At 39.1% G+C, this 19,363-nt stretch overlaps 2 protein-coding genes across 5 annotated transcripts in view; one reads left to right on the forward strand and one right to left on the reverse strand.

Annotated features, from left to right (window-relative positions):
- MPPE1 (metallophosphoesterase 1) overlaps window positions 1-3,690 on the forward strand; it is a 92,486-nt gene extending 88,796 nt beyond the window's left edge. Inside the window, exon 11 of the mRNA XM_077492430.1 lies at window positions 1,515-3,690. The gene's annotated coding sequence lies outside the window, so the exon portion shown is untranslated. The remainder of the gene's footprint in view (window positions 1-1,514) is intronic.
- The window catches only part of GNAL (G protein subunit alpha L), a 433,000-nt gene continuing 415,402 nt past the window's right edge, over window positions 1,766-19,363 (reverse strand). For all 4 annotated transcript variants that reach the window (XM_077492425.1, XM_077492427.1, XM_077492426.1 and 1 more), the window contains 4 exons: window positions 16,384-16,504; window positions 11,605-11,735; window positions 8,943-9,010; window positions 1,766-6,059 (listed from right to left, as the gene is read on the reverse strand). In XM_077492425.1, coding sequence (XP_077348551.1) covers window positions 5,913-6,059; window positions 8,943-9,010; window positions 11,605-11,735; window positions 16,384-16,504 — 467 coding nt within the window. In that variant the 3' untranslated portion in view covers window positions 1,766-5,912. The remainder of the gene's footprint in view (window positions 6,060-8,942; window positions 9,011-11,604; window positions 11,736-16,383; window positions 16,505-19,363) is intronic.

Below are 19,363 nucleotides of genomic sequence, written 5' to 3' on the forward strand. Positions count from 1 at the left end.
CTCTCCTCTCCTCAGCGATGACTTCTGTGTGAGGAGAGGAGGAGCCGATTGCCTAGCAACCGGCTGTTTGTTTACATCACATGACGGCCGTGATTGGACACGGCCGTCATGTGATCAGGAGGGCCAGTCACAGAGCCCTCCTGCCGATCTGAGATGCGGCGTGTCCCGGTGACACGGGCGCATCGGGATCGCGCCGCTGCGCGGGCACGCGCGCGCGCGATCCCGCTCCTCCTGATGGACGTTCCTGAACGTCCTATCAGGAGTAGACGGCTCCCACCCGGCCGTATATGTGCATTGGCCGGGTGGGAAGTGGTTAAAGCAGTGAATGCAGTTGATTCACTGCCAGTGAATCAATCTCTATAATTTTAAAACCCATCAGAAAAAAAATACACCTGCAGTGATTGTCACATTCATTGCATTATAAAAAATACCCCATAGTTTGTTATTGCAAAGTTTGACTTAAAATTCATATATGAGACCTTTCCAATTTTACAAACGTGGTTTTCTAGTTGCTGTTGTATTAAATATAAGTAATGGTAGATCAGCCACTAGAGGAATATGTTTTTCTCATAATTGTCTGCCAAGAAATCAGCCACATAAATGGTGCATAGCTTTCGCATGCATCAGCCAACTTCTAGATGAGCATGGTTTAAAGGAGCAGTAAAGCAAAACCATTATGGAATGCGCAAACATGGAATATATATATATATATTTATACTGTATGCAACTGGGACTACCCCATGTATATAATTGCAAACTAGATATAGGAACGTTTTTTTTTTTTTTAACTCAAGCACACACATTAATCACTTGCATTAAATCTCATTTGTGTGTGTATCTTTAAAAATAAATATCAAGCAGACTGCACCCCCATTAAAAGTTATACAAATGAGGTTAATATGCTACTATTGGTGGTCTTTTATTTAGATTTTTAAACATTGTGTTATCACAGCAATTGTGCTAAAATGAAGGTTATCCTGAGTATTGTGATGTGAAAGCCATTTTTCTGAAAGCATCGTGTGCAGTGACCACACCGGGCCTTAGCCACCAACTTGATTTTGAATGTGTTTTCTGAGCAGATCTGTAAGGCCACAAATGAACACACTATTCTGTAACAAGGAAATGCCTGTTAACCATAGCAGTCTTCCTTCTACTACAACAGGATACTTTGCCAGCAATGATGCCTTGTGTTCTCCTTTTCATATACCTTCCCTAAATGCTCTGAAAATGTTGGAATGCAATTCACAAAGTAAATCCCTAAGTAGGGGTTACTGACAGGACCAGTCATTAGCATTGGCTTTCCCTGAAAGGAACCCTTTATTTAGAAATATTATCCCTATAGTGCTTTACAAATTACCTGCATTGATATATCTACTAAAAACCAAGGAAATCCAGTTCACTTTCAGTTTTTGTGTGAATTGTTAGTATGTGTTTTCCGTTTGATGAGGATTGCTTTGCTGGGTTATGAACGACAGTGGATGTTCTGCTAACGTTTTCTTTTTTTTTTTCTTCAGGGCTTGATCACAGCTGAAGACTTTGCACTTGAAAAATGCTTCCTTCCAACTGAGAACACGGTCATCTACACCTACTCTGTAGCAAGCATGCTACTGTTTCTCTATGCAGTGTTCCAGTTGTCTCTAATAAATGCATTGAAATCCTTCTTCGTGCCCAAGGAAAAGCCAGTGTAAAGGAGGCATGTTCCATACTCAAGCCATGCCGTATGGAAAACACTAGTTTGTTTTGTTCTCTAGAATAGACCAGTACATTTTACCAAATATATATTTATTAAATGATGTACCTGTACAATATGTGACTGTAACCTATACATTAAAGAAAAAAATCCTTCATTGATTTGATAGCCATATCCCCTCCAGGACCATACAGATGAGCCCGGTGTGGTTAAGGTCAGCCTGTGGACACTTTACCCTTCTGTTTTTTTTTATTTTTTATTTCACTTCTCAGGCCAACCTGGATATTAATGCTCAAAATTATACTTTTTTTTTAAATTTAAATAAATATGATTGTCTATGATATTTATTGTATGTATGCCATTTTGATGTTTGATAAACTTTAGCCTCAGTGAGAAAGGCAAAGGTTGTTTCAAAATGAGTGGCATAAACGGGGTCAGGGGTGGAAAAATCCATGAGCGCTTAACACAAGACAAAAATGTTGCTCACTATTATGAAGTGTACAGGTCTCTCTACAGACAAGCAGTCCTCATACTTTATGGCCAGAGGAACAATGAATAATTACAGGGTTTATCACTTTGGGATGCAGAACACATCCCTGTGCATACCCATTAAGTATACCCTCTCTTTACTTTGGTAGTGATTCCTCTGTGGTCTGATGTGAGCCACACAGTGATGATTGCTATATGGGGCTCCAATATAAACATTATAAAAGTCTCTCCAAGAGTCTTATACAACTGTAAAGTAGACATGAAGACAATCGTACGCAATTTAACTTTGTCCAATGTCTTGAAGGTATCGCGTGGCACCTCCACTGCGCAAGTGGATAGGAAGGCAGCAATTGGAGGACTGACATTATTCAACAAATCTTAAGTGATGTTGTCTAGAAAGGCTTGTCTTTACCGCTGTTAACAGTAAGTGTAGACAATGTACAGGTTATCTTGGACACAGGTCATCTAGACTCACATACATAAAACACCTAAGTATAAAATATAAAGCAGTGTAATAATTACTAAAAAGGACATGCCTTATTGCTACAGCAGTTCTTGCTTTGTATATTTATATTATATATATATTTATATATAGTATTGTACCACAACTTCTTTAGAGAACATTTGCATAAATTATTCAAGTTTGAGAAATAGTCACACATATCAATTCTATAATATTTAAAATAAACCAACTTTCTAATGTGTCTCTTTATTAAAAGAGAAATTAAAATGTCATCTTGTAAATTTATCAGGTTAGACAAAGATTTCCACCTTTTTGTTTACCCTCCTCATCGTGCTATAGGCTTACACAACATCCACTGCTGCCATAAATGGAGCAAGCCTAAACTGATGCTGCCATAGGTAACATTGACAGTATCTCTGTGGCAATACTGGGAATGTTGGATCCATGCAAATATGATCAAAAAGTTCCTAAAAGAAATGTAAAAAAAAAAAAAAAAAAAAAAATCTCCTTGGTTCCCACTAAAACACCACTAGGCTGCAAATATGAACAAAGAAATGGATTCCAATAGATTTAGTTTTTTTTTGTTTTAAAGCTGAGACTTCTTCACCTCCTTCCCGTGCCTGCACATATAACAGAAGGAAAACAAAAAAAGGCATGTTTGCTGCAACAACTGGTCATTGTAGGACCTTACTTGTAAAGGTAAGTGGTTAATTTGCATAATTTATACTTTTTTTTTTTTTGTTTTCTTTTTTTTGTACTAAAGAGCATTTCCTTCTTTTATATAAACCAGAAAAAAAACTAAATTCTACAGATAGTTCCTACCTGCAGTCACAGCTGCAGGCAAGTTTGACATCAAGCTGTACAGCGCAATCAAAAACATACTTACATCTTAGCTCATTTTACAGGTACAGCCATAATCAAGGCACAAAGATCTTCTACAAGTATTATTTTTTTTTCAATAAAGTTGTACAAAATAATATTACATTTTACATCTGTACATTATAATAAACCAGCAGTTAAACAAAATAAAAAAAAAAAAAAAAAAAAACTCTATGAAGGACTAAAGCCCAGTAATGATCTAAGGCTAAAAAGATCATCTGTGGACAAAGCATATAATATCGGTGCAGGTGGTCATTTTTTTTTTCTTTTCTGCCTTGACGTGAGAGGCTGAAAGCAGCTGCAGTTTGAATGCCTGAGGTGTGCAGAAACACTTAGCCACAATATACCATAAAAATGTAAAAAAAAAAAAAAAAAAAAAAGCTTGACTTTGCTTCTTCATTAACCTACGCTATGTATGGATTCTGGAACGTCCTTTAAACTCAGCGCCACCGAAAGACTTGCAGTCCGCTGCTCTGCAATGGACCACAAGCTCCCTCATCCACCTGAAGGTGTTCAAGAGCTGAGGTCACTCCGTTGACCTGCAACTCACCATTGCAAAGATCTGTGACAATAATAAATATCTCTGGTGCTGCTACATTGTGTGTAACTTCATCTACTCTTTTTTTTTTTTTTTCATTTTTTTAACCTGATACAAAGTGCATTATTTCTTATTTCCTCCATCAAGTACTCTTCAGTGTCATGGTAAAGTAAAAATAGCTATAATAAGATAATAAAATCCACACAGGAATAAGTCTGAGCATAGTGCCATCTAAAAGATGGGTGTACACTCCAAGGGCATGAGCCCAAAAGAGGTAAAAAAAAAATAAAAATAAAATATAATGCTAAAGAACAGAGGTAGCCAAAGGCTTAGTGGAATGGTAACCTTTCTTGTTCAGAGAGCCACTTAAAGCAAAGCTACTGCTCAAACAAATGTTTGTCCCTCCTCATTTGAAGAGGTTTTTCTAAAGCACACTACCCCAATCAGTGCGTTTCACCCTGACCTCTAATAGGGTGGTGTCCATTGCCCTATCATACATATATTTATTAACATTAAAAGGTGCAGTCTTATATTTACTATGAGTTTTGATATTGCCTGTCAGTACACCTCTCCTAGGTCACGGTCCCATTCACCCCAGTGAACATCCAAGATGGCTGCTTGTTAAAATGTAAAGGGATTTTTTTTTTTTTTTTTTTTAGACTTTCATTTAAATGTGAATCCCTGTTTCACATCACTTACTGCTTTTTGGAACCACACTATCTGAATTATCCTGCTACGACGTCAAAGTCAGTGTAAACCACTGGACATGGGCTTCATAGTTACAAGAGTAATGTGACGTTCGTGCAGTTTTGTGTTCCCACAAATAGGGGGTTCTAGTGAACTTTTATTTTGTACCCCCATCTAAAAACAGCTAATGTTTTCTTTCCTGTCTACCCTCAGGAAACCTGTAATTGTAGTCTTCCTATTATTAACACATAACTCTTGGGGATAGCGCTTTCAAATGGGCACTAATCTTTTGGTATATAAAACAGACTATGCTGACTTTCTTATTCGCCACAAATGCAACACATACTAAAAGATGCACTTATTGGCTCAATCTGTAAAGCCGTACAAAGCGATGATGATGATGATGTGCAAAATGCAGTTACCCCATAGGATTTCATTTTACTACAATCAGATCAGTGAGATGAATTCTGATAAGTTGCTATGGCTTGCTGTACTTTGCACAAACCTCTTTACCCTACTGAATCATCCTGTTGTGCTTACAGAAAGTCTGCAGTATGTACTTCTCAAATATGTCCTAGTTCAAATTAAATAGATTAGTGAGCTGAGGAACCCTAGTGCCTTCTAGCAGAAGGTTGTAGAGCAAGTGAATCACCTACCCACTGCATGCTCAGCCTAGCAGTAAAGGGTGTACAGTGATTTTGTTTTTTGTACCTACAGAAAGGCTGCAGAAGTGATAGTCTGGGGCATACTACCTTAAAGAACTTAGAAATGGCTTATGGCCCTGTCTTCTGCACAGGTGGCTGTGTAGGTGAGAATTGCTAAATTCACTAAAGGTGCAGGCGTTGCCATAATCTAGGCCTAGAAAGAGACCAATAGGGTCCTTAGTAAGGGGAATGAGCAGCAATTATACAAAGGAATGGTTAGAAAAAAAAAAAGTGTCCTGTGAAAAAAATAAATAGTACAAGGACTTCAGCTGCCCTCTTTCATAAAGGGAAAATCAGACATTGGTAACAAAAAAAAATAAAAATCTTAAAAAAAAAATAAAAGCAAAGAAGCCTAGAAAAAAAGTGCGCTGTAGGGATGTTCCACCCTGTGTGGAGCAGTACAGAGGAAAGAGACAGAAAGTGGCAAAGGATTTAAAACCACAGGCTCCACAGTGAAAATGATTACAAGAGTTCATATTGGCGGAGGTGCATTCTCTGGATGATATCTCGACAGTCATTGAAAACTCTGCGAATGTTCTCAGTGTCTACGGCACAGGTAAAATGAGGATAGCAGTAATGTCTTCCATCTCCACTTGCTGTACTTATCCGCTGCACAGACAAAAGAAAACATCTTGTTTTATAAGCTGTCAGAATACACTCAGGTACATTCATTGAACATTATACATGTCATTTGGAGAAAGATTTGGCTACACAGGACTCATTTCAGTGCTGTAATAAAACAAGACATTGAGTGCAAGATATTAAGGAAACATGTCATAAGATAATAGGGAGGTTACCCAATTTCTCCCAGCATTCATTGAGAGACACAGGGTCAAATCTCTGGGTATACACCTTGCCTCTAGGAGTCAAATCAAAGGCACCACTCGGGTTCACCCCTGTACACATATAGTAAATTCACTTTGAGATTTGCCATTTCTCTCCAGCTCTGTTGGGTTAAGATGCCTAATCTGAAGAATCCTACAGAGTCTGAAAGCTGCTGGTAATGCCATACAAGATCCCTCAAAGTCTGAATATATTTTGCCACAGCTATGTATCCTGCTCAGCGTCATACTGGAACCCCTGATTTGGATATTCACAGAAGCTTGGCTATACTTTGGTGGTGGGCTGGCTGTGTACAGAGGGTCTGCTGTGTTCCATTTGGCAGAGGTGTGGGCTCCATAACTCCTCCTATTTAACACTATTTTCTGTGACTGGTGAAGCAGCCATTTCCTGATATCTTAGTTATCAAGCTCATCCTAATGCTTTCTTTTTTTACCGATTCTGAAAGAAATGTAACTACAGAGGAGTACCTTTTTTATTTTTGCAGAAGGACCAACCATACCTACCTTCTCTGTTAAATGGTTTTGCACAATGTGGCCCCAAACCTCTTCTTCTGGGGGTCCCCTGCTGGCACTCTTGGCTCCTTTTCTTTGTGTGCCTCTATTGTAAGCTGATTGCTATGGGGGCAGTCATGTGGGCTCACTCCTGAGCCAGGGTGTGCGCACCCAATAGACACACACAGCGTGGCTCGGCCCTGCCCCTTGCTCTCTGCTCACAGGATTTGATTGACAGCAGCTACCTCTGAGCAAAAGGAGAGGAGAGAGCCATTGCAGACGGGCACAGGGCTGGAGGTGAGGGGGCAATACAAATGCTGGGACATTATTTAATTTAATGCAGAGAATTTTAAGGTAAAAAATGTTTAGCCTTTAGAACCACTTTTGCGCAGAGTGGAGGGGAAGGGGGGGGGTGTTAAACCCATTTTTATTATTGTTGCCCCATAGGGAGTTTCAGCCTATTTGTCCTGTTGACCATTAAACAAAAACTGAAAGTGGGTAAAAATCACACATTTTCAGTGGTCACCAGGAATAGAGGCACATTTGTTTGAGTGAACCCATCCCAGAGGATTTTCCTGACTTTGGACAGACTGTCTACAACACTTTAAATGAAGGGCAACCTCCCCAACAGGGCTCAGATGAAAAAAAAATAAAAAAAGACACAAGTTTAACCATTGACTACTCAAGTGGGGTCCCTCAGCATCCTGCTTGAGAAAGACTGAATGGGTTTACTTTGTCTCCCTGCAAAGGTAAAGCACAATGGACTACTATGCATCCCATAGTAGCCCATTATGTTTCACTTACCTGACACAATCACCTCTGTCCCCTGTAGCATGGAGCGTCCATCTTCTTCTGGGTATCGCTGCTCCAGCGCTGTGAGTGGCCAGAGCAGCGATGACGTCACTCCTGCCCATGCGCATGGGAGCCGCCACTAATGGCATATCGCCGTTAGCAGCGGCATGCTCAGTGCGCTTGCGCACCGCTGTCTATGGCGCATGCGCCGTAGACAGGGGTGCCTGTCTTTTTGCAAATATCTCCTAAACCGTGTAGGTTTAGGGGATATTTCATGGACCTACAGGTAATCCTTAATCTAGGTTTACCTGTAGGTCAAAGTAGTCTAAGGGTTTACAACCACTTTAAGTTCATCTGTGTGAACCAGGCTTTACTCCTGACCCCTACACTCTGTATGATCAAAACTGTTTTTCTAAGCTAGTAGGACTGCTTTTTTAGATTGAGGTGCCTCAAGACTGAAACTACTTTTAGATTACTTTTCCCAGGACTGGGCAAAACTTAAGCAATGCTGCCCTTCTCTATCTAATAATAATAATTACATAAATGTGTGTACACTTGAACTATTTTAGGGCCTCAAGAAATGAGATAGGCCGTCAGTACATCAGAACTGATAAGTTTGTAGGCGCTATAACCTTCACACAAGCCAATCAATATACACTTATCAAGATTTTTTTTTACCAAAGATATGTAGCAGAATACATTTTGGCCTAAATTTATGAAGACATTTGATTTTATTGGATTTGTTGTATAACAGAAAGTAGAATAAGTTTTTTTGTTTATATCACAAAAATAAAAAAACCCAGTGGTGATCAAATACCACCAAAAGAAAGCTCTATTTGTGTGGGGAAAAAAAATGATACAAATTTTATTAGCATACAGTGTTACATGACTGTGCCATTGCCAGTTAATGTAGCGCAGTGCTGAATAGCAAAAAATGCCCAGGTCAGGAAGGGGTAAAACCTTCCGGAGCTGAGATGGTTAATAGAAGGCTTCATATATTGTGAAGTGTTTCTGTGAATGTGGCTGCCCCATTATTCAAGAAAAATATTGTTAGATGTTTATGCCGTTGTGCACAGCCCATGTGTATGTGTACTGTATCCAGGCCTAAGCACACTGGCGCTAAGCAGTGGACAGAGCCCGTCTAAGAAAGGAAATACTGAAAATTTTAATGGAAAATCTTACAGGATTTCTTCAATATGTTACATTTTCAGTTTAAAACAGCTAAATACATTTCCGGTGAATCAAAACTAAAAGTGTGCAAGTTCAATTTGGCTTTAATAAACATGCCATTAGAAAATTCAGGCTTGCTGACTGCTGGCAACACAATTAGCTAGGTCAATGTTCTGTTTACTGTAACATTACTTACTAAAAATTCATCTCGGATGAAGAACTTAGCTCTGGTCACTTTGGGATCTTCTCCTGCGTCCGGTATCGCTATAAGGTAAAATGCAAAGCATGAGATGATTATTGTCATTATACGGTATTTAGTCAGCACCAACAGTTTACACAGCGCTTTACAATATAAAGTGGGACAGTACAATTACTATACAGTTCAATACAGAAGGCATAGGAGGTTCTTGCTCATGGAGCTTACAATCTAAAGGAAGGGGGAGGTGGTACAAAAGGAAATAGCTGCAGGAGGATTATCTAATGGTGTGGCTCAAATACAATTGTTGTTAGGTAGAGATGCGATAGAATTCCCTAAATAAATGAGCTGTATTGTAATTATTAGCAAAGTAATCTATATTCAATTCCTGTTACATTGTCTGTGGTTGCTAACTTGGTATTCACACAGAGAAGCCGATGTCAATGAAGGGCTTTAGGGGAGTTACACTGTAAATACCGGTAGGCACCAATCCTTTTACTACCAAATATTGCATTACATAGAAGGTAAGGTTGAAAAAAGACACAAGTCCATCAAGTCCACCCTATGTGTGTGATTATATGTCAGTATTACATTGTATATCCCTGTATGTTATGGACGTTCAGGTGCTTATCTAATAGTTTTTTGACACCACTGATGCTCCCCGATGAGACCACCACCTGTGGAAGGGAATTCCACATCCTTGCCGTTCTTACAGCATTGTTCTGGAGCAGGTAAAAACACAAGCAACAAGTTGGAGTATTGTTGTTTGAAGATCGAACATTACAAGGTTTAGGTGCTCACAGGAGAGAGTTTGGGAAAAATAAAAGGCATCTTTCATTTTGGTTTATACTATTATTTTACACTTATAACATTCATGACATGTTTACTTTAAAAACAAGCAGTGTAAGTTCCAGAATCAGGGCTGGCATTGGACCAGGAACGGCAAAAGCAGCACAGAGCTAATACAAGGATAGAGAGAAGAAGAGCTCATCTACCTGCTGCTTCTCATCTTTCACTGTCCAATCACAGAGGTTACAGACCTGTAAGGCCTGCTTCACACCTATGCAGTTTGCTTTACATCTGTCTCTGCTGTGCTTTTTGCGGTGTGTTCTGCGCACTTATTTAACTCTTTTTTTAAGGGTTTTTGGCCAATTTGTTGTTGGGATTGATTAGGAAACACGTCAAAACACATCAAAACCAAAGGACATGCTTTTCTGCAGCATCTCCATTGAAGTCTATTGAACCTAAAACACACCGTTATGCTTTAACCACTTTGCTGGGCACTTTCACCCCTTTCACCCCTTTCCTTCCCAGGCCAATTTTCAGCTTTCCACGCTCTCGCACTTTGAATGAGAATTGCGCAGTCATACAACACTGTACCCAGATGACATTTTTATCATTTTGTTCACACAAATAGAGCTTTCTTTTGGTGGTATTTATTCACTACTCTGTTTTTTTATTTTTGAAACATAAGATTTATTTTTTATTTTAAAAGAAATTCAATAAAATCTACTTTTGTCATAAATTTAAGCCACAATGTATTCTGCTACATGTCTTTGGTAAAAAAAAACAGTTAAGTGTATAATAAGTGGTTTGTGTGATATTTTGTGAGACATTGTTTGTGAGACATTGCCCCGATGCACGGCTGCAGAAATCAGGTATTGTCACTGCCTGTGATTAGCGCAGAGCTGCGCCGACTTCCTGGCGGGCTCTGCACATGGAGTATGCGAACACACCGGAGCTCATCCCTATTCCTGAACTTTGTTTTATCTCATGGTTATTGTGAAATTGTGTGAATGCATTAATGCCAGTGCATGTTATCTCAGCTTGCAGAGCTTGGATTCATTGAATGAGTTTGCAAAAAATCCTCATGCTACATAACTAAGCTCAATTTCTTGCAAAATTATTAATTTATCTTAAATAGAAAACTATTTTTAGATAGATTTACTCCAAAAGCATTTTACTAAAATACACTTGATAAAAACCAAAAGAAATCTGATTTAAATAAAAAAAAAACTGATTTTTAAAAATTTTTTTTTTAAATCATTGATTTTATCCACCCTGTTTGTACATGTTTACTTAATAAAGAAATACAATTTTGAGGATTTCATCCTGAGTGCCGACCATCCCTTTCCTTATTCTGATACGTTGGTGGTGTCAGCGGCCTAGAGGTCTGAGCACCGAGTGGAGCTGTTATGTGGAAAGGTTGTAGCGCCAATACACCTGTTTTCCTTTGATGTTAAATGGACTTTAGTGCGTTTCTGCAAAAAGCACCAAAATTGGCATAGATGTGAACCAGGCCTGTGTGTTACTGAACAGCAGCAGAGAAAAATGAGGTCTCCTCTGCCAGACAGGGCTGTGCTGTGTAGCAAAGCTGTGTAAATTTCAGAACTGGGTGGATACAAAACACAAATCCTTTAGGCAGTTAAAATAATGTCCATATAGATTTTTCATCTGCGTATTTAGCTGTTTTCCTAGAGTTCAGCTTTAAAAGCTCTCACTGTAGAAGTTGGGACAGCAAAGAACCTGTATATTCAGTCACAAGGTATATACAACAGAAACATAACAGCCCTTGTTATGCAGTCTTTTCGCTTTTCCTCCCTATATTCCCATTGAATGCCATTTATATCCATGTACACAAAGCATTTATCGTTGTGCTTACCATCATCAGGTACAGTGTAGCGCACATATTCTGGGAAGTAATCTTCTATTTTTGATTTTCCTGCCAAGACTTTTTCAGCCAACATGTCTTGTTTGTTCAAGAACAAAATTACAGAAATAGTTCGTAACCACCTGCAAAGACAAAAAGGTATTTTATAGATTATACTGAGTGTGCTATATGAGATGCCCTGTCTGGTTTTCATAACAAAACAGTTACCTCTGTAATACCCATAGTATGTGCTGGCACAAAGCTCTGAATTACCGTTCATCATCTAGGATTGAGGTGGGGGGTTCCCAAAGTCATAAGACAGCCAAGATCCCTGGGGCCATGTTTTACCTGTCTAGGTGTTCAGTAGGGGCCAGTAAAGGAAAGCATTAATTACACTGGCTTCTGCTAGATAAATCGTTTTTACTCTGCTGCTCACTTATTCTATTCTGTCCATGCTTGCTATATGTTTTCTTCCTGCATTTTCTACAACGGATCATCTGGAGAGGAATATCAAAAGCGCGTGTATCATGTCTGGTAGATCTGATCATCTCCAGTAGTATGCCCATAGCCACTACCCTCTTACTATAGTATGTCCACTGCCTCTGACAAATTGTAGCATTATATACACTGAAAGTCATGCATGGCCAATTGCTGATGTCATGTAACTTGACTGCCACTGCCTTAGGCTTCCAGCTTGTGATCTTTCTATCATTCTATCACATTGTATTCAAAAAATTAAAGCTTAAACATATACAGTGTGACAAACCCGTGCTGCTCTTTTAGATAAAAAAATAGAATAAAAGGTTTCTTCAAACAACTCCTATTTTGACAAAAATATACAAAAATTGGGACGCTCTGTAAAATCTACACGAAAACAATGCAATGATTTGCAAATCTCATAAACCCATTGTTTATTCACAAACAGAAAATGTTTAAACTGAGAAAATTTATCAATGTAAGGAAAGAAATTAGGTAATTTTGAAATTGATTCCAGCAACACATCTCAAAAAGTTGGGATGGGACCATCTCTACCATGGTGTAGCATGCCCTTTTTTTATGCCAACACTATATAAACGTCTGGGAACTGTGGAGACCAGTTGCTGGAGTTTTTGGAGAGGAATGTCGTCCCATTCTTGCCCTGATATAGGATTCTAACTGCTCGTCAGTCCTGGGTTCTTTTATCTGTATTTTTCTTTTCAAAATGTGCCAAATATTGCCATTTGGTGAAAGGTCTGGATTACAGGCAGGCCAGTTAAGCAACCGGACTCTTCTACTACAAAGCCATGCCACTGTCATAGATGTAGTATGCGGTTTAACATTATCTTATCTTATCTGAAATACGCGGGCTCTTCCATGAAAATGGATGAGAGCATATGCTGCTCTAAAACCTGGATACATCTTGCAGCATTGATGGTCCCTTTCCAGATGTGCAAGCTGACAATTCCATACACATTAATGCACCCCCATAGCATCAGAGATGCAGGCTTTTGAAGTGAGTGCTGATAACAAGCCAGAAGGTTCCTCTGCTCCCTAATCCGGAGGATGCAATGCCCATGGTTTCCAAAAAAAATCTCACATTTTAATTTGTCTGACCACAGAACAGTTTTCAACTTTGCAACAGACCGTTTAAAATAAGCTTTGGGCCATATAGAAGGTGGAGGTGTTTCTGGCTCATGTTCAGATATGGCTTCTTCTTTGCATGATAGAGCTTTATTTTGCATTTTTTGGTGGCACAATGAACTGTGTTCAAAGATAGTGATTTTTGGAAGTACTGCAGTGGTGTCTTCATTCCTCCCAAGACCACCTGCTCTCTAGCTCCCTCATCACCTCCTCCCATCCTCTGGAATAACCTACCCCAATCTGTTAGACTATCTCCAAATCTATCCACTTTTAGGCGATCCCTGAAAACTTTTCTCTTTGGAGAAGCCTATCCTGCCTCCACCTAACAACTGTTCTTTTATTTTCTTCATTAGATCATCCCCCACAGTTATTACCCTTTCGTATCACTTGACTCTCCCTCCTAGATTGTAAGCTCTAATGAGCAGGGCCCTCTTATTCTTCTTGTATTCAATGGTATTTATTGTAATTGTATTGTCTGCCCTTTTAACCGCTGTACAAACTGTCAGCGCTATATAAATTCTGTATAATAATGTCCATTCCAGAATCATGCTTGTTTTTAATTCAGTACCATCTGAGGGCGTGGTTGTCCAATATTGCAATTTGGCCTTGTCCCTTGCGCACAGAGATTACTCTAGATTGATTTGATGATTGCTGTAGATAATATATTTAAAGTCCTTGCAATCTTATGTTAAGGAATATTACTCTGAAATTGTTCAACAATTTTTAGATACAGCTTTTCACAGAATGGTGAACCGACAACAAGATCCGATCGCACATTTTCCGTTGAAAAGTCTGACCATGTGTACAGGGCATAAGATGCTGTTTTTATACCCAATCATTATTACTTATCTGTTGCCAATTACCCGAATTAGTTGCAAAATGTTTTTCCAGCTCTTTCTTGTTTGTACCACTTACTTTGCTAGCTTTTTGCTGCCCTGCTTTTTTCAACTTTTTTGAGACATGTTGCTGCCATCAATTTCAAAATTACGTTATTTTTTTAAAAAATGTTCTCCTTTTAAACATGTGGTATGTTTTCTGTTCTCTATTGTGAATAAAATATGGGTGTGTAAGATTTTCAAATCATTGCATTCTGTTTTTATGTACAACAACTTTTTTGGAATTAAGGTTGTACCACTTATCTATCACCTTTATTTTCTATCGTTTTTTTTTATTATTATTAATTTGGCGGGTTAATAAGGTTTGTTGTTTCAGGCAGTATTTTAGGTATTTAAATGATTTACCTTTTTTCTATTTTTCAAAATAGAACACTAACAAGTACTTGTAAATATGTTTTTGAATCCCACTGTGTGATAAATCGGATTAACAATGCTTTGTCCAATGAACACCTTCCAAAGAGATGAATACTGGCCCAGGAAAGCACAGCCTTTCTTGAATACAAAAGCCCCATCAGTGAGGAGTGCATTTTGCAAGGCCCACTTTAATGACTGACAAATGCTACAGAAAAAAAATGCTGACAATGAGTTATCCTTAAAGGATAAGTTCACCTTTTGTAAAAAATAAAATACAAATAACAAATAAATAAATGCACATCTTTTTTACAGGTTAAAAGGTGCATTTATTTATTTTTTTACACTGCAGCCTTTAAAGCATTGCACCCATGATTAGCAGATTGTGGATGCAATGCCAGGATCCTGCCGACTCTCAGCCAGCTGCCTTCCTGTACCTCCAGTATGGGCATACAGAGAGTCTGCAGGATACAATGTATTTATAGCTTAAAGCAGAATAAAAAAAATGATATGAGTTTCAGGGCTTTAAAAAATAATAAACATACAGTAGATAATTCAGGATATGCAGGATTATTTAATGTGACAGGATTGGCCAGGGGCCTGAATACTTCGGCAAGGTAAAATACTTTCCTGTAAACAGCAATCATTTCCCCTTATTAGAAAGTCTTCAGGTTTCAATTATCTGCTGTCTGCTGCCACCAAGTGGAAAAACAGCAAACTGCATCTTTTTCTGTTACATTTAAAATTTCACACATACATAAATACAAAAAATGTATTCAGTTAATTTGCCTCAAAATAGAAGTCCTGACTACAGCTTGTGTCAAGTATAGCCTGGTCTAAAAGTTAAAGTGGTTGTATACTCTTTTTTTTTTACTTTTACCTACAGGAAAGCCTATAATAAGGCTTACCTGTAGGTAAAAAAAAAATCTCCTAAACCTGTACGGTTTAGGAGATATTCCCCTCGGTATGCGCCGCTGACTGCAGCGGCGCATGCGCACAAGGGGATTCTCGGCTGAAAATCCGGCAGTGGCCGACCGGCCGGGATAAAATCTCCCACGCGCATGCACAGGAGTGACGATAGCGCAGCTCCGGCCACTCACAGCGCCGGAGCCGCGATACCTGGAAGAAACGCAGAGGGAGCATGTCAGCTCCCTCGGCGTGGATCGGGCCAGATGTCGGGGCCTCGTTCTAAGGTAAGTATTTCATAATGAGCTAGTATGCGGTGCATACTAGCTCATTATGCCTTTTGCTTTGCAGGTGGTAAAAAAAACAAAAAAAACATTAGCGGGTTTACTACCGCTTTAAGTACTGCAAGCAAGGCCATACCGAATTCATCAAAAACAAAGACTCGGGCCTTAGGTTGAAACACACTGAGCTTGCTTTTACTATGTTAGGTGAAGACAGGGTTTGTAGATTAACTAAATATTTAACCAATCCACTCTTGATATACAAAAGACAGTTTTGCAAGTTTGTAGTTTTTCTGCTATATCTTTTAGTTACTAAACTTTCCTGGATGGTCCATCTAGGGCTGCAGACACCATCTGCGCTGAGTTTGTACATTCTGCTCACTCTGCATCTTTCTTTTTTCAGATACCCCCATTTCCTTCCAAAATGCAAAAATATTTGTGGACAAATTGACATCCAACCAAGACAGGTCCTTGTGAGTGGGCAAGGACATTAGAATTTAAACTTCTCTGTAGGGCCCGGGCCAATGGTTTTGCAAACGCTTTAGAATTATGGGAAGCAAAAAAAAAAAAAACTGACAACTTAGAACTAAGGATATTGTTTTTTGGAGTTCAACTCCAGTGACCTGATATCCTGTTCATTTAAATATTTTAGGTCTTCAGCTACATGCTTGAAGATTATCTGTGTGTGGGACCCTGGAAGGTGCCCAGGATAACCTAAAGGAATCTTTTAATTATACCTGTTGTTCCAGATACTTTTGAACAGGTCCAGTGCTTCTCGTAGTCTGTTTGTGTTATTATCTTCCCGTATGACCATATTGTAACTGCTACTGGCAACTACAAAAATGATAGCTGTGACATCTAGAAGAGAAGGAAGAAAATACATATTTGGTCATTTACCAGCATCATTTAAATAAAGAAAACCAAGTGGCTACACCTATTGGAGTGAACTTATTAGTTCACAGCACCCTTTTTCAAGGACAAAATATTGTAACATCCAATATCGACATTAAAAAGCGGCACAAATTTTGAAAAAATGCTATACGAATACGTTTTGTTGATAATTCACTGTCATATGAAGTGAATAAAATAGGCACTGCCAAAAATGTCAAAAAAGTTCAGCCTTACAAGTAATTACTAGAAATATATGCTATATTTAATAAAGCCCTAACATTTTAATATGTGTCTCTCACTTTAGCAGGTCAGGACATGCTGCTGTTAAAAACAATTCATTATCAACATAAAACAAACATCCATAAGAAGTCATCTTTTCTACAATAATGTCCAGCCTCAAAAACTGTCACCAAGGAGTTTTAGATCTACATAAATGTACAATTAGTTGCAGAAAACATGGTGAGCACTTAGAAAATTTCTGTATTTCTGCACAGATGGCTTCTACACACTTGCACTTCATCTTAGTCATAATAAAAACAAAATCAGTATGATTTGACAGACAGACTCACACAACATTTTACATATGTCTTTTTTTTCTACCTAACAACGTAAAAGCATGGGAAATGAGCTAAAACTGGAGAACTCTTTGGCATTACAAATAAATAATATATTGTGACCACTAGGTGGAGAAATAGTCCTGTGCTGAAACATACACAAGCGCACTAACAATAATACAATAGTAACATGTAGTACAAAAAGATTGCACAATTGACAAAAGTTACCATAGAGAAAAAGGTACTCAAAGAAACAATTTCTAATCATACTGAACCATAGACTGACCAAATACAAAAAAATCGATTTTATGACTTACCTTAAGCCCTCGTTCACGTTGGAGTGACTTGTCATGCGATTTAACAGGTCATGACGCACCCTATTGTCGGCAATGGCACTATTCCAAACTGTGCGACGCCATCTTTGTGGTGCCACATTGATTTGAAAAAGTAGTTCCTGCACTACGTTTGGCAATTTCAGGTGCGACTTGCATAGACATCTGTGCATGAAGCCGAACTGACATGCGCCTTTGAAATCATGCAATTTCAGATAAAGTCGCATGATTTCAAAGTCATATTCAACAGATTACAGAGCTGCCTTAGAAACCTTACGACTGAAGCCAGCATCGGCTAAGGGCATGGACATCCATTAACTTAGACCTGTGAACACAAGACAAGGTGGCAACCTTTCAAATCTGATGCTGAAAAGTAAAAGAGGCTCGAACAGACCTAGAAGTGTGTGCCCTAACAGGAAAAGAACAAACCTTGTCCTTGAGAAAAAAGGTTTGAATGATACATTTTGCTTCTTACGGAAACCTTCAGAAAGTACAAAGAGAGAGATGGACTGTCATAGGGAATCTGAGAACAGTACCACATCCAGACAAAGCAAGAAAATCTCCCTAGAATGTTTCGGAGTATGCCAGGTATGTCCTGATTAAGGTAGAAGGAAGAAACTACCTTTGTTTTTTACCTTGGGAAGAAACAAAGGCTAATGGACACAGAACAACCTAGTCTTAGTATAGCAAAAGAAAGATTTCCTTTCAGGTTAAGGCCACAAATTCTGAAACTCTCCACATGGAGGTAATGCAATGAGAAAAGCAACAAGTAAGGGTAGACAGAGGATTATCCTTAATAGGCCTAAAGATTGAGATCTCATGGAGTCGCTGGGAAACAGGCAGAAAGAACAATGTGAGTGACACCCTGTATGAAGACGGATTTCACCCTTAATGGTACTCAAGGACAAAAGCTGATCCAGACCAAACTGGAGAAAAGATGGGATTCGTCCCATCAAGTCTTGCTGGGGAATAAAATTCTTTGCCTCGCACCAAGAGAAATATACTTTCTAAGTGCAATGGTACTTTACTGGAAGTTGATTTCCTAGCTTTCAAGAACATAGGGATAACCAACTCAAACAGGCCCCTGTCCCCAAGAACCTGGAATTCAACAGGACTTTATTGCCAGTGATCTGAGAAGCAGGATGGCAAAAAAATCCTTCAACCAAAAGTGATGGGAGCATGCCAGATGAACTGGGAGCCTGCCAGTGGCTGATAAGTTCCAAGTACTACGTCCTTTCGGGCCAGTTCAGTGTAATTATAATCAGGGGAATGCCCTACATCTGGAACCTGTGAAGTAGATGAGAAAGAAGCTTCAGAGCAGGGAAGGCAAAGATCAGACTGAATTGATCCCATGGAGTCAAAGGATGCAGAGGACCCTGACTTCTCCACCTTGATGGTTGATGTATGCCACAGCTGTGGTATTGAACTGTATCTGGGTTGGATGATCTTGCAGTGGAAAGGTTCAGAATTGCAGGACAATTCATCTCCTCTGACCTTTAGGATATTGACTGCGAGAAATGCTTTCCCTGTTGACAAAGCCTTGAATTGAGACGGTATCAAAGACTTCTCCTCAGCCCGATCTGTTGAGAAAACCTTCCAGACTGGTGGGAGTAAGGGCTCCCCCAACTCCAGTGCTGGACTGGTAATCCACTATGTCAAGACAAGTGTTGTACTGCAGGTCATGTGACTAAGCTATTGTCCCATGCAGCTGGCATGTTGAGTTGCAACAGTCTGAAGTGTCGTCTGGACTGAGGGATTGGAGGGTCCTGGAGTCCAATTAAGGAAGCAAAAGGCTTGGATTTTGTTTTAAGGGAAGGAAGTTGGACAGACCAAAAGGGAGGGCGAAAAATTGGTAATGCCAGCCCATAGAAAACAGAACACCTTGGTGCATCAGGGACATGTAAGAAGTCATCACTAATTACCGTATATACTCGAGTATA

The sequence above is a fragment of the Lithobates pipiens genome, unplaced genomic scaffold (genome assembly GCF_037356315.1).
Source record: "Lithobates pipiens isolate NorthernLeopardFrog02 unplaced genomic scaffold, aLitPip1_a1.2 Scaffold_19, whole genome shotgun sequence".
Lineage (NCBI taxonomy): Eukaryota > Metazoa > Chordata > Amphibia > Anura > Ranidae > Lithobates > Lithobates pipiens.